Here is a 15285-nt window from a genome sequence, read left to right as displayed (position 1 = left end):
TTTCATCATTTCCGTTCATTTACTACCATTCTTTAGCACCAAAAAAAGCTTTCTCATAGTTCTAAAATAGCCCCTTTGTCATTCCTATGCCGGTTGGAAGGAAACGACGAAAGAGGTAGAGAGCGATAGTTTTTTTTGTAGCAATATGGACATACACTAGTCATTATATGATGCCAATATATCCTCCCAACCTCAGTTGGCTCTCATGCCCTGATGCAATCGTAGCGTATGTTGGCAACTCAAAACTTCCCGGTTCGAAACCAGTCGCTTAACTGTTCATGTTTTTTATTATCGCAAATCAAATCGCCTAAAGGTATGCAATTTCATCTTACTTCGCGAAATCTATTTTTAGATTTGCACGATAAAGCCTTCCCCCCATAAAATGGGTAATAACCGCTAAAAAGTTGTACTAAATCTGTAACAATTTTTAATATAATATTGATATTTAAAGGGTGATTTTTTAAGAGCTTGAGAACTTTTTTAAACAATAAAACGCATAAAATTTGCAAAATCTCATCGGTTCTTTATTTTAAACGTTAGATTGGTACATGACATTTACTTTTTGAAGATAATTTCATTTAAATGTTGACCGCGGCTGCGTCTTAGGTGGTCCATTCGGAAAGTCCAATTTTGGGCAACTTTTTCGAGCATTTCGGCCGGAATAGCCCGAATTTCTTCGGAAATGTTGTCTTCCAAAGCTGGAATAGTTACTGGCTTATTTCTGTAGACTTTAGACTTGACGTAGCCCCACAAAAAATAGTCTAAAGGCGTCAAATCGCATGATCTTGGTGGCCAACTTACCGGTCCATTTCTTGAGATGAATTGTTCTCCGAAGTTTTCCCTCAAAATGGCCATAGAATCGCGAGCTGTGTGGCATGTAGCGCCATCTTGTTGAAACCACATGTCTACCAAGTTCAGTTCTTCCATTTTTGGCAACAAAAAGTTTGTTAGCATCGAACGATAGCGATCGCCATTCACTGTAACGTTGCGTCCAACAGCATCTTTGAAAAAATACGGTCCAATGATTCCACCAGCGTACAAACCACACCAAACAGTGCATTTTTCGGGATGCATGGGCAGTTCTTGAACGGCTTCTGGTTGCTCTTCACTCCAAATGCGGCAATTTTGCTTATTTACGTAGCCATTCAACCAGAAATGAGCCTCATCGCTGAACAAAATTTGTCGATAAAAAAGCGGATTTTCCGAATGGACCACCTAAGACGCAGCCGCGGTCAACATTTAAATGAAATTATCTTCAAAAAGTAAATGTCATGTACCAATCTAACGTTTAAAATAAAGAACCGATGAGATTTTGCAAATTTTATGCGTTTTATTGTTTAAAAAAGTTCTCAAGCTCTTAAAAAATCACCCTTTACATATCAAGGTTTGTAACAATTTTGTTATCACCTAGGTTAAGTTGAGTTAGAATTTTTGTTATTTTAACTATTAACGATGCCAAGATTATGACTAATTTGGATAGAAAAAACAAAACAACCCCAGATACAATTTTGTTATCCCTTGTTGATCGGGACTTCACATGATAGAGCAAAGTCTCGGTATTATATTTATTTTGTGAAGTTTGTGCGTTTTTAAAAAAAACTTCGTAATTAATTTATACCACACAAAGCCATATAGCATGACTGGAGCTACAAATCTATTGACAAACAACACCCTTCTAGGCAGGGCTACAATTTGAACAGATATTTCTGTAAAATCACGGATTTTTAAATCCGTTTTTTGCATTTGGGAACACAGATTGTTGCTTAACAGTTCTGTTTGCAACGGGTTTGTAAGATTCTACCTATCCTACCCTAATAATTTGTAAAATCTAATGAATGAGTTTTTCCTATTTCCAGTTTAATAATGCGATATATTGTGGAGTTTAAACTATGAGACATGCAATATTTCATTCTAAAATCAAAGGTTTATTACTCTTCAAATGAAAAAAAATGAATTTGCTCGCCTCGACTAATGATTTTATCCAGGAAACTGCTCATAGCCTTTCTTCTTGTATGTTTCTCGTCCACGTGGATTTGTCCTTCTTATTTCGCCTTTATTGTACACCTCGAATTGTTAGACCATCTATGGCAGAAAAAGTTTTTGACTTTTTTCGTTTATTTGTATTTCAATAATAATTTCGATTGTTTGTGGATTACAGAGGTATACGATTTTAAAGCGCTTCAAGTACTTATCACTCGTTTTGTAATAATGATTACACTTCGTTATATCGTGCAATACTAATATAAATTCATATTCGCGATGAAGTCATCACGGTCATTTCGCATAAGAGCGATCTTTTAAACAATTCACTTGTATTTTCTGACATATACTGTGTATAGTTTTGATTGTGGTGTTTATACTGCGAACTGTTTCCAACTGATCAAACCGTCAGAGAACCTTACTGTTGAATCGGAAAGAGCTCATTCCTAATCCATTCATTTGCTTTCAGACAATGACGATGAGGGCATCGAACATGATTCCGAAGAACCAATCACCGACGAAGATGAAGCCGTCATCATGGCAGATCATGTAGATGGCTTGGCGATGGCTTCTGACCATCGGCATCAGTGTAATGGAAACGATGGAGGTCCTCCAGGTAATCGTAGGGGAGCCGTACAAGGGAGCGAAAAACATCAACACATCGATAGTAGTAAGAAACAATCACAACATGAAACCAAAGAATTGGATCACGTACTGGCGGTGAGTGTAGTTTTGTTTTCTGTAATTTTTCAACATTCTCCCAGTTTGTTGGGTTCAAGTCATGATTCCAGATAATATTGATCTTGGCTAAGGATTACAAAACTTAGATGAATCATACAAAATTGCCATCAATCGCTATCAGTATATTTGCTTTGCGTATGATAGAATGAATTGACCTGTCATCGCTTTGTAAGATATGCCCATTATTATCTCACGTCTTTTAATTAATTGTCCATAATACAATGCCACCTATCTCTTTCCTGGTCATGAATCTTAATTATCTTTCACTAGTTGCCTCAGGTGAGATTTTCATGAGTCACTTACACACACACAACGCAACTCTATCAAAATAGGCTGAGTTTAATCAAGAGCTTGATACGAAACCGAACCCAAGCCAGATAACTTTCGCCATCACTATTCTTCGGCTACGTTACTAGCTATTACGGCCCCACGCAGCCAGGCAGAGTCAATCTCAAACTCTCGAATGAAAGTGAGGTTTGCTTTATGGGGATGCTCTGTTTCTTTGGCCGCCACGCTTGCATATATGGGGCTTAAAACGACGGGCTCGAACGATTGGCGGAAGTGGCGCAAGCCAAAGTTCTTTCAACAATAACATAACTTCGAGATAAAGTAAAAGTTTTCTTTCCACCAATTCTCAACACTGCCATTCCATTGAGCCGTTTCAAAGTAAATATTATTGCTTTTCTTTCGAGTGGATCATAGAAACGAGGCCTGAAAGAGCCGCCGGTTGGGCCTATATTTGTACACATCTGCAGCTTGTTTGGACGGTCTGAGAAGGAACCGTGACCGAAGAGATTAAGTACTTTTTCAACTAGTCGTTCGCGTGCTCACACACACATATTATCGTTTCTCGTTAATCAAATTATTAAAGCCTAATTCAACTTCTAACAATAACCCGCTGTAGGGACGAATCAATCGAGAAAGAGCCGAAAAGAGCTCGCATATATGGGTCTTTTATGGAACAGCCGGTCGAAATGGAAATCGGTTTTAACCAAAAATGGCAGTGGAAGGCTGAATGATCTGAAGTTTGGCTGTGAGCTGTGACGACAAATTCGGTGACTGTAAATTTTCAGAATAAAATACTAATAAATGCATCGGCTTTGGTTCATTTGGTAGTTATTGGATAGAGTAAAACAGAAATAACGAAAAATAGCAAAAATAACATACACTGCAAAAAATTAAAAATATTGATAAGAAAATTCGTCTAGTAGTTTTCCGTCATGGAGCACTGGAGTGTCGCTCACCGCATTTTTCATGTATAACTTCTAAATTAAAGCCGGAAGTACTGGTGCCTTCGCTTAATACTGTGAAGCTGTGGTTGAAAATTTCTATTAAAACAGGTTCTGTGACCAAAATAAAACCTCCAGGCCACGTTCGGATTGTCCGGATAAATAAAAACTTTGAATGGAACGGATAAAAACGTTTTCTTTTGGAAGATACGGTTAATTTTTTTCCGGTTTTTGTATTCGAAATTCGTTTGACCGGTTCTTGCAAAAAGATGGTTTTAAACGATGTATGCGTTGCAAACTACAAGTCCGCATTTTGCTCTCAATGTTTCTATCCGATTTTTGCATTCGAAAATATTTAAGAAGTTATATACCTTCCGGCTCAAAAAGGACGCTCAATCTTTCGATTACTCTAGGGAATGTGAAAATGATTTTAATTCAATTAATTAAAAAGCATCGAAAAGATCATGTTTTGTTATGTTTGTAAAACTATTTTTATAGTTATATGTAGAAGATTGTAGATTATATGGCGCCTACCACAAAACGCTTTATATTTTGTAGTCATTTGCGGTGAGCACGATATCTCAAAATTAATGAATCGAATAATACCAAATTTTCAGGTGCTGTTGAAGATAATTTGATAACAAATATAGCTATAATTTAAAAAATAGTAAAATATCAAATTCATCGAGAATAAAATAAAAATAGCAGATATTGTAACAATAACAAAAAATACCAATACCAATAATACCAATAATACCAATACTACCAATAATACCAATAATACCAATAATACCAATAATACCAATAATACCAATAATACCAATAATACCAATAATACCAATAATACCAATAATACCAATAATACCAATAATACCAATAATACCAATAATACCAATAATACCAATAATACCAATAATACCAATAATACCAATAATACCAATAATACCAATAATACCAATAATACCGATAATACCAAAAATACCAATAATACCAATAATACCGATAATACCAATAATACCAATAATACCAATAATACCAATAATACCAATAATACCAATAATACCAATAATACCAATAATACCAATAATACCTATAATACCAATAATACCAATAATACCAATAATACCAATAATACTAATAATACTAATAATACCAACAATACCAATAATACCAATAATACCAATAATACCAATAATACCAATAATACCTATAATACCAATAATACCAATAATACCAATAATACCAATAATACTAATAATACTAATAATACCAATAATACCAATAATACCAATAATACCAATAATACTAATAATACTAATAATACCAACAATACCAATAATACCAATAATACCAATAATACCAATAATACCAATAATACCAATAATACCAATAATACCAATAATACCAATAATACCAATAATACCAATACTACCAATAATACCAATAATACCAATAATACCAATAATACCAATAATACCAATAATACCAATAATACCAATAATACCAATAATACCAATAATACCAATAATACCAATAATACCAATAATACCAATAATACCAATAATACCAATAATACCAATAATACCAATAATTCCAATAATACCAATAATACCAATAATACCAATAATACCAATAATACGAATAATACGAATAATACCAATAATACCAATAATACACAAAAATACTAATAAAATCAACCGTTGCAAAAATAGTTAAAATTATGAACGTAACAAAAAAATAGAAAGCGAATAAATCGATAATAAATAATAGTTAGAAAATGTTAAGAAAATCAATAACTAATAGTGTGACGATAATAAGAAAAATATGAGAAAACAGAAATAAAACAGTAAGAAAATAGTGAGAAAAGAATAAGACAATAGCGAAAAACCTGCCTGGAAATAGCCAATAACAAGAAAATGAGAAAACGTAAATATCAAGAAAAAAGTTGGAGACAATTTGAAAGTGGCAGGAATAAAGTTGGTACAAACTACAAAAGAACGAAATAAGTTTCCTAAATCGCTATCCGACAAACGACGGATAGAAATGGGTCGATGAATGCTGAACAAATATTTTCACAATTGGGAATATTTCTTTGGATACTAACAGCACAACAGGTGTAAAAAAGTATAGAAATATAGAAATAGAAAAATAACTGCATCGACTGTGCGTAGTGTATGTACGTATGCAATTCTTATTAAATGATTCTTTTCCTAATGGTACATAAGCAAGCAATTAATAATATTGAGAAATTCGTCTTCTATAATATTTTTGTCTCTGATTTTCTACGACAATGATAAAATTCAAATTTTGTTACTATTTTCTTATGTCGAAATAATTACTATTTTTGTTATTTTAGGTTTTACTTAAATAAAAGTGAAATTCTATTATACCATCAAGACATGTATTTTAAATAATGAAATTTGCTATTGGTTTGTAAATCTTTTCTTCCCGGGAGGGTAGTTATCCGGATTGAAGACGGCTTTCAGATTCTTGCTTTATTTTTTCCTGAGGATAAACTTTCGCAAGTTCAAATAAGATTCAGCGGTCATGAAGATCCTAGTTTTCACATCAGTCGAAGTTTTTCTGAAAAAAAAATTAATTTTGTTATTCGGAGTTCTTCGACCAAACTTTCAATTTTAAAGCACCTTAGGTTTTAGGGTTTTAGTAAAAAAGACGGATTGAAAAAAGTCAGATGCATGAAATAGTAGAAATTGAAATCAGCGAAAATATACTACAGAGACGGAACTTGAGCTCAGAAATGTGTGTGGAGTAGCGGCTGCTCAGAGTTGGGCATGTCATTGTGTTCAATTTGTTCAAGTTATGAGTAATGTGTTTAACCCGGGTTGGCGATTTAATGCATACGGCGCCGGTCTTAGAAGCCAGTTGTCATATGTTCGAACCCCGACCTGGAAGGATTCATAGTGTTAGTAGGATCGTAGTATTACCCATGCAACTGCGACTGCGAAGTCTGTTGAAACAGAAAGGCCAGATTCCAAACAAAGGAATGTAATGCCAAGGCTTTGCTATGAATATTGTGTTACTTTCAGATATTTTTTTCGCTATATTTGTTCTGTTATTCCATTCTTCTACTTTTTTCTAGTTTGATTTCTTGTGGGGTACTGTTGAAAGTAAATCCGATAAGTATTCTACTATGTTTCAGTGGTTATGTTTATAGTTTTATTTTTAGAACCGAGTAAGGAACGCATCAAACAAGGCTTCCGGTTTGGAAATACTGAATTCCATGTATTAGTTCCAGCAAAAATAAAATGGCTTAAAGCCGATTAAAACGGAATTGCAAATATGATAAACATAATAACACATGGATCAATAAGTCCCGAGACTAACAATGGAAACAACATTTTTTTGCAAAATTTTTTTTTATTCATCAACATAATCACCTTTTAGGGAGATACAATGGTTCCAACGTTTTTCCAATTTTTCAATACCATGTTTATAAAAAAAATTATCTTTCGCTTCAAAATAAGCTTCAGTTTCAGCGATGACCTCCTCATTTGAGCCAAATCTTTTTCCCTGGAGCATTTTTTTAAGATCAGCAAAGAGCCAGTAGTCACTGGGGGCTAAATCTGGCGAGTATGAGCAGATCGAAGCCCAATTCGTTCAATTTCACCATTGTTTTCATTGTTTTGTTCATTGCTGTTTTTGTTCCATCGAAAGCAATCGCGGCACCCACTTGGAAAAAACCTTTTTCATGCTCAATTTCATGAAGGATAGTAAATACACTTCTATATGATATCTGTGTCATCTCAGCAATCTCACGGAGCTTCACTTTACGATCTTTCATTATAATTTTTGTCACTTCACTCACATTTTCCGGTGTAACGGCTTCCACAGGTCTACCCGAGCGTTCCGCGTCATTTGTGTCGGTACGACCACGTTTAAACTCGGCGAACCACCGACAAATCGTTGCTTTTGATGGACAAGAGTCCGGATAACATTTTTCAATCCATTGTTTCGCTTGCACGGTGTTTTTACCCATTAAAAAACAATGTTTTATCAAAACACGAAACTCGTTTTTTTCCATTTTTTAACCAAACTACAAAACGACTTTGCTCTAACCTCGATAACTCAGCTGTTTCTGGTCGGATCGACTTAAAATTTTGACCCGTTTCAAGCAAAGGTTAGTACTCTAGAAAGACGTGATTGCTGGTTTACTACGAGCGCCATCTCTGCTTTAGTCTCGGGACTTATTGATCCATGTGTTACAAAACACTCAATGATAATATTTAATTTAGATTCCTTTGAAATAAGTGTAACAAGTGTTACAAATAATGAAAAGTTGACCTAAGAATAAGTGAAAATAAATTTAATTTTGCCATTACAATATCGAATCAAGAATGAAACATTTATTGAAGAGAAGTTATTTAATCAGTGGTTATTTTAGTATAGAGAATGAGATATTACAGTCCATTTCACAAGATACGAAGTTTTTGACAGTGAACGTAGAAATATTGCAATCAACTTTTATGTGGGATAATATACTCGGGTACGGGTACGACGCATTTGTTTATTTATACATGAAATGTGTTGAGGTTGTGAAAAGTTACAAAGAGACGAAAAGCTACTCCATGTCTGCGTGAAGCTAATATTCACCAGAGAGAAATCCGGATCTTCTCAAATGGACATATTGTACAGTTGCATAAAAAAGACTGATTTGGAACGTGATCCACATAAGGTTTTTGAGTTGGTCTCACAAGCAATAATATGAATGGTTTTCATATTTAATTCAAAAACGCGTGAAATCACTTGTCTAACATATCCAACAAAAATAACCGTTTTGTAGCAATTGTGAAACATGCTAATTTGATTGCTACTTGGGTTGCTTGGGCCGGATTTCCCAAAACAATTTCAGGGTTCACATTGCTTCCGGTATGAGGTCTATATCCTAGACGATTAGTTCTAAGGTGGTAGAACTAATTGAATTAATCATTGCTTTATTTCAAATCCTAAACATTATTGGTAGATGATCCGAATCAAAATCTGTTTGAGTAATCCGTTCACTACAAATGTTACATTATTTTTTAAATCCAGATCAATTGTAGAAAGGTTTCTCATAAAAGATAAACTAATTGGGCTATTTGGGAATAAAACTAGGTAGAAATCAGCGAAGAGTTCATTTTGAAGAACTCGTACTTTCTGATAATTTTTCTGTTTATTCCACGAGAGATGCTTAGCATGTAGAGCCGCATTAAAAAAAAGATCGATATTCTGTGCGTTTTTGAAAATTTCTTTTGATTCATTTGCTCACCAATGCGAGCAAGCAACTACTAATATCTTATTCTTCAAGACGTTTGAGACGGATGCCATGTCCTGCAGCTTACAAACTGACATTACCCACACGGAGCTTTCCACTGCCTTTGACAAAATTAAGCACGCCATTATAGTCGCTACTTTGGACAGATGGGGCTTTGCTTCTAACATGCTGCGTTGGTTTTGTTCAAACCTCAATAATCAACGATTAGCAATCAAGATAAATGATTATATTCAAAGAGTTTATCGCTCCATCTGGGATTCCACAAGGCAGGATCTTGGACCTCTGATCTTCCTCCTGTACTTCAACGATGTGAATGTTTCATTAGACTGTCCACACTTATCTCTCACTGCTGATCTCATGCTATTCCAAATAGTTCGAAGTAACAAGGATTCCGTTTTTATCCAACACCAACTTGAAATTTGTTCTGCACTCCTGAGTGAAATTTTTATTTTGTTTGAGTGATTGTTTTTTGTCGAACATGACATTGTCAATAATTCAAATTATGGTTTCTATCACAATCAGAGCATGAAAATTCTTCTGAGGTTACCACAATTTAAACTGAGGCGATTTGGGTCTATTATAAAAACGGGGAATTTTCATCTTGTAAACCGGAAAAAAACCGGGAAATTGAAATCAGCTATACACTTGCCACTCTGGATATATTACCTAATTTGTGTTTTTAATAGCTTTTGTACTATCGGGAAAACATCAAGCTGTGTCATGTTAACACATTTTTCCTTTGAAATGTTGTTGAGTATTTTTATAAAAGAAAACAATCAAGAGGGTATTGAATGGTGAAACTAGTTACTACTTTGGTCGTTATTTGTAATTCACACTTACTGGGGAACACATACCCCCTGGATTTCAATTAACCACTGACCTTGATCCCAGCGATTTTGGAAGCATTTTTTTCTTTACAGTTCCGCTTCGATCCGGTGATAACCGGTAGAAATGATCCGACCTAGCGAAATTCAATTAACGCACTAACCTTTCGGTTTCGGGTATCGGCTGTAGTTTTTTCACCTCGTCGTTGGTTGGTTCCTGGAAACAAGTGTAAATGAACGAGCACATGTTTTGTGCAGCGGTAGCCCGGGAAATTGAGGAAGAATGAAAAGAATAATTAAGTTGTAAACTTTCTCTGCCGAAAGTCTGTCTCGGATCATGCCGGCTAGGTCCGAGAAAAAAAAACAAAACGCTTCTGCACCGTTCGGAGAGTGAAAAGTATGAAAATTGACCGATCGGCTTGTTGTTTTTGTTCGTGTGGATATCTTCGACGGCGAAGCGGATTTCCCGCTGTTTATAATTACGATACAGTCTAAATCTTCTGGATGGATGCTGCTTGGGGCTGGCTGGCTGGCTGCTCGAGATGTGATTGACGCATATTGACCGTGGTTGGGGTGGAAACTGAAAAATGAGAGGATCGTAATTTGTGTGTGTGTGTTTTCTGCGTCTTCTGTTTTTATCGCTCCGAGCGTAAAAGTTTCACTTTCCTAGTAATTATGGTAGAAAAATTATGACCGGCTCTCCTGTCGGGGGGGTAGACTTCCAAATGGGAAGCGATATATGGGTATGGCACAGTGATCTGTTTTTTTATAATTAGCAATTTTTCACGCCGCGCGAAAGTGAATTTTTTAACAACTGGTTGTGCTCTTGGGAAAGATTCACTTTTTAATTTTACCACGGAACTCTCTTTTGAATTTTCTCACAGGTAAATTGGGTTTCACAGCGGGCCATTAAATCCCGAAATCTGGTATTAATAAAATTATATGACTCACAAATCAATCGGGCATTTATCATTTGGCATCCGGTTGCATGTCTGTCATAAAAAAAATGTAATTGTGGTTCGAATAAGAAGAGTTCCAATTTTGGTATCAAGGTCAGCTCTAATAAATTGCTGTTTTCACGAATCACGTCGTTTGCCAGAAGACAATGGGAAACATTCTTGTTTCCTCATTCTGTCAGGAATTGTATTTCCCACAGTCGACCACCCACTTGTACCGGCGGACAGACATTTCGGTCGGAGTTGTTGGTTTATATGGTATCTGGTAAATTAATAACTGTCATTCTTGGGGAACTGCACTTGGCATGTCATTCGTGTGTCATGCAACCCAACTGTAGGCTGTAATTTCCTGTTGGTTCGTAGAACCTGCAAGCATCTTGTTACCATTGTATAAAGTTGACCTTCGGAGCATAATAACGCAAAATGGTGCGGGTGTGTGTGATTTGTACGTTGTAATGTTGACTACAAAATACCGTTCAGAATAGCGGGCGACCGACAAAGAGTGATCAACTAGCAAAAGAGTGCGAAAATCGGCTTACCAACCTTAAATCATACGATTAATTTTCAGCTCAAGTCGTTAAATAATGAGCGAAAGCGGCTTCCGAACACCGCGTGCGAATTGGTGATCAAACTTCTGCGGAGGACATTAATTTTTTGCATGGATCATAAACAAATACCAACAAGAAACCCATATTTAACAGTTCACTGGAAACAATTAATTCAATTCCGTTCAAACGTTCCGTTAAACGTTTAGTTTTTCAACTCGCACTAATCAGATTTGTGTGAATGATTATGAATGTGTACCTTTAAAATGAAATTATCTATCCAATCCGATTGGTACTGGGAGTTAAGATCTACTCGCTTCAAGTAGTCAACTTGAAAAGGCTGAAAATTGAGACCGATGTTCAACCATAATTTCCATTAGAATGTGCATGAATCATTATTATGGGAACTACTAGCAGAAATTTTCGAAAGACCAAATCATTCAGTTCGAATGACACGTGATTTGTATTAGGATGATTTTAGTTTCTTCGTTGTTTAGTTGATCGCTCGAGTCCACCTGGAGGTGATGAATTACGGTACTGCTTCACTAGACTGCGGAAAAGAATCGGTGTGACTCTGAAGTTGCCCTCACGAAATTCATTCAACGCCAGAGGGATGCTTTCGACTCAGATGGCGGCAGTTATTGATGACGGTCCGGACTGAGTGGCCTTTTCGACCTGCCGACAAATTTTATTTTCCCCTTTTCTGGCGGTTGGCGACGATTTGAATATTACATTTACCGAATCTTGCGGTATTTTACCATGAAGCAGATCGCGTGTTGAAATGCAATGAAAGTTGTTATTTTTTTTTATGTTGATCTGAACCACGGAGGTATGCTCTTGGTTCCCAATTAATAATAATTAACTTGAAGTACATATTTTTTTTCATAATTTGTTTTCGGTTTCTGATTAAATTCCACAAAAAGAATGTGAGGTAAATATCGGTGTTGTAACAGTTCACAATATGCTACCAATAGCATACACTTGTTGTTCATTCATGGCAATTTATATACAAACAATATATTATTCTTCACATCCTTGCTCTTCCTTGAGTACTATGGCTCTATAATTTAAAATTCTTTCTCTTCTTATAATCTCTAGTTAGTTTGATATCGTTAAAAACTGAAAAAAAGTAAAAATTACTGTCTGACCGAAGTCATAAATAAAAAAGTAGAAAGTATATACTAATGTTGTATTTTAGACATAGTTTAAATGAAATGATTGTGCAATAAGCGCAATTTGTCAGAAATTGAATGTAGCTAAACGTCAACAATATTTCATCACTGTTCAGCTTTTTTATCGTTTTCCACCGAATCCTAGTAGTGATCTCAATTCTTTTAGTCTTCCTCTATTGCAAAGATATAGAATTTCTGCAAATCAACTCTAAAAAGTAGAAAAATACGATTAACAAAATTTCATTTTTTTTAAAAGAACCACAAATATTTCGTTGTCGACTGTCGTCCGTAGAGAACTCGATACCCATTTAAAGAGCCCATGTCGACAAGTTGTCGAGGGTATCTTGTAATGGCCCTTGGAGATCGGCAGATTTGGGTCCTATAATGGAAGCAACGCTGTCGTCGGCAAGTTGTCTTAGCGTGCAAGATGTGTTGATACATTCATCAATGTTGTTTAGGTAAAAGTTGTATAAAAGGGGGCTTAAGCATGAGCCCTGAGGAAGACCCATGTAACTGAATCGTATTGACGACACATCACCATGCGCGAAATACATGTATTTCTCGGACAACAGATTATACAAAAAGTGATTCAGAATTGGTGAAAGACCATGCTGATGGAACTTCTCAGATAGAATGTTTATTGAAACTGAGTCATAAGCCCCCTTGATGTCTAAGAAAACTGATGCCATTTGTTCTTTCCGAGCAAATGCCATTTGAATTTCGGTTGAGAGCAACGAAAGACAATCGTAAATTCAATAAGCGCCTTCTGACAGACTCAGGCAAATTTTTCAACAAGTTGAATTTAATTTTGTCTAACCCCGGAGCTTTATTGTTACACGATAAAGGCGTAAGTGAGAACTCGACCATCGAAAAAGGTGTTTCGTTTCTGTTAGATGAGGCGACGCGCATGATCGTCTGTTCCGGAACAGAGTCAGGACATACTTTTTTAGCGAAATAGAATATCCAGCGGTTAGAATATTCCTCGCTTTCGTTCGTGGTGTTTTTGTTGCGCATTCGTCGGGCTGTGTTCCAAAGAGTGCTCATTTATGTTTCTCTCGATAATCCGTCTACGAATCGACGCCAATAACCGCTTTTCTTCGCTTTCATCAAGCTTTTCATTCTGGCGTCTAATGCCGCGTAGTTTCTAAAATTATCAGGTGTTCCGTTTTTCCTAAACTCGATAAATGATGAAGCTCTCTCCGCGTTTAATTCTGAGCACTCTTTGTCCCACTACGAGTTGGGAGGACGGATGTTAGCGCCGGGTACACGTTTCGTCTGAGTTTAAGTCGCGGTGTCGAGAATCCAGCCAGCCAAAAACGTGTACTCTTCCTCCGCCGGAAGTTCTTGTGTTGTTTCTACAGGATCCGCCATGTAACTTTTTCTAAACATGCAATAAAACACAAACGGTTCATCCGATTTCAAAATTTATTTTTTCATATTAAAGTACAATCCTTCCGGTTAATTGTGGAATATAATTTAATTCAAATGGCTGCCTCGGCTGGCCTTGCAGTACGCCATACGGTCGGACCAGTTTTTTAGTACATTTTCGATTGTATGCAGCTTTATTTCAGCTATGGCTGCACGAATGTTGTTTTTCATGGCTTGAATTGTTTCTGGCTTGTACACATAACACTTGTATTTGACAGCCCCCCAAAGATAATAGTCTAACGGCGTCAAATCACAGCTCCGAGGCGGCCAAACGACATCCGAATTTCGACTGATAATTCGATCTTCGAAGACTGTGCGCAGAAGTTCGATCGTAGCGTTGGCTGTGTGGCACAGAGCGCCGTCTTGTTGGAACCAAATGGTGTCCAAGTCTTCCTCTTCAAGTAACGTGAAGAACCAATCTCTAATCATGGCGCAGTAGCGCTCGCCATTGACCATGTCGTCGGCTCCTGCCTCATTTTCGAAGAAAAATGGCCCAATGATGCCGTCAGACCAAAATCCGCACCAAACCGTCACTTACTGAGGATGCATCTGCTTCTTCATGATAACGTGCGTGTTTTCCGTCTCCTAGATGCGACAATTTTGCTTATTAACGTACCCGCTGAGATGAAAATGTGCCTCATCCGAGAAGATGATTTTTTGCAAAAATCGGCGTCTTCTTCAAGCTGATTTTCAAAGTAAAACTGCACTATTTTCACGCGTTCCTCAAGCGTATACACAACCATTTTCGTTCAGCGGAAGGATAAAATTAAATTTCTGTCAAATCAGAAGTTACATTAAGGTTACCAATGTCGAAATAACCGCTAGTTAAAAAAACATGTTAGATGGCGGACCTTGTAGGTTCTCAGATATCGAATTTGCGTAGCATTTCTAATCAATATTTCGTGTGAGGTCAACTGCTTCAAGAATGTTTTAACTGTAGGAATAAAAGCCATTAATAGACTTTTAAGAGGTTCTGAAATATCGAAGGCAGTCATGATCCAGTCCACAATATCAGAGAATTTAACAAACCCAGTATCTGGTGAATTTTCTGACTTATCTTTAGGGACTTTCGGGGGTTTTGAAGTCCCAGGAAGTGATGGAAATTCTTGCTCGGAATTTAATTTTCCAAGGCCTGGAG

General features: G+C 36.3%; 1 protein-coding gene across 5 annotated transcripts in view; it reads left to right on the top strand.

Moving 5' to 3' along the window:
* The window catches only part of LOC131430115 (protein spire), a 463276-nt gene that overhangs the window by 227763 nt on the left and 220228 nt on the right, over positions 1–15285 (top strand). For all 5 annotated transcript variants that reach the window (XM_058594819.1, XM_058594817.1, XM_058594818.1 and 2 more), the window contains exon 4: positions 2450–2700. In XM_058594819.1, coding sequence (XP_058450802.1) covers positions 2450–2700 — 251 coding nt within the window. The remainder of the gene's footprint in view (positions 1–2449; positions 2701–15285) is intronic.

Source organism: Malaya genurostris, chromosome 2, assembly GCF_030247185.1.
Source record: "Malaya genurostris strain Urasoe2022 chromosome 2, Malgen_1.1, whole genome shotgun sequence".
NCBI classification, from domain to species: Eukaryota; Metazoa; Arthropoda; class Insecta; order Diptera; family Culicidae; genus Malaya; species Malaya genurostris.
This window is presented reverse-complemented; position numbering and strand designations above follow the sequence as displayed.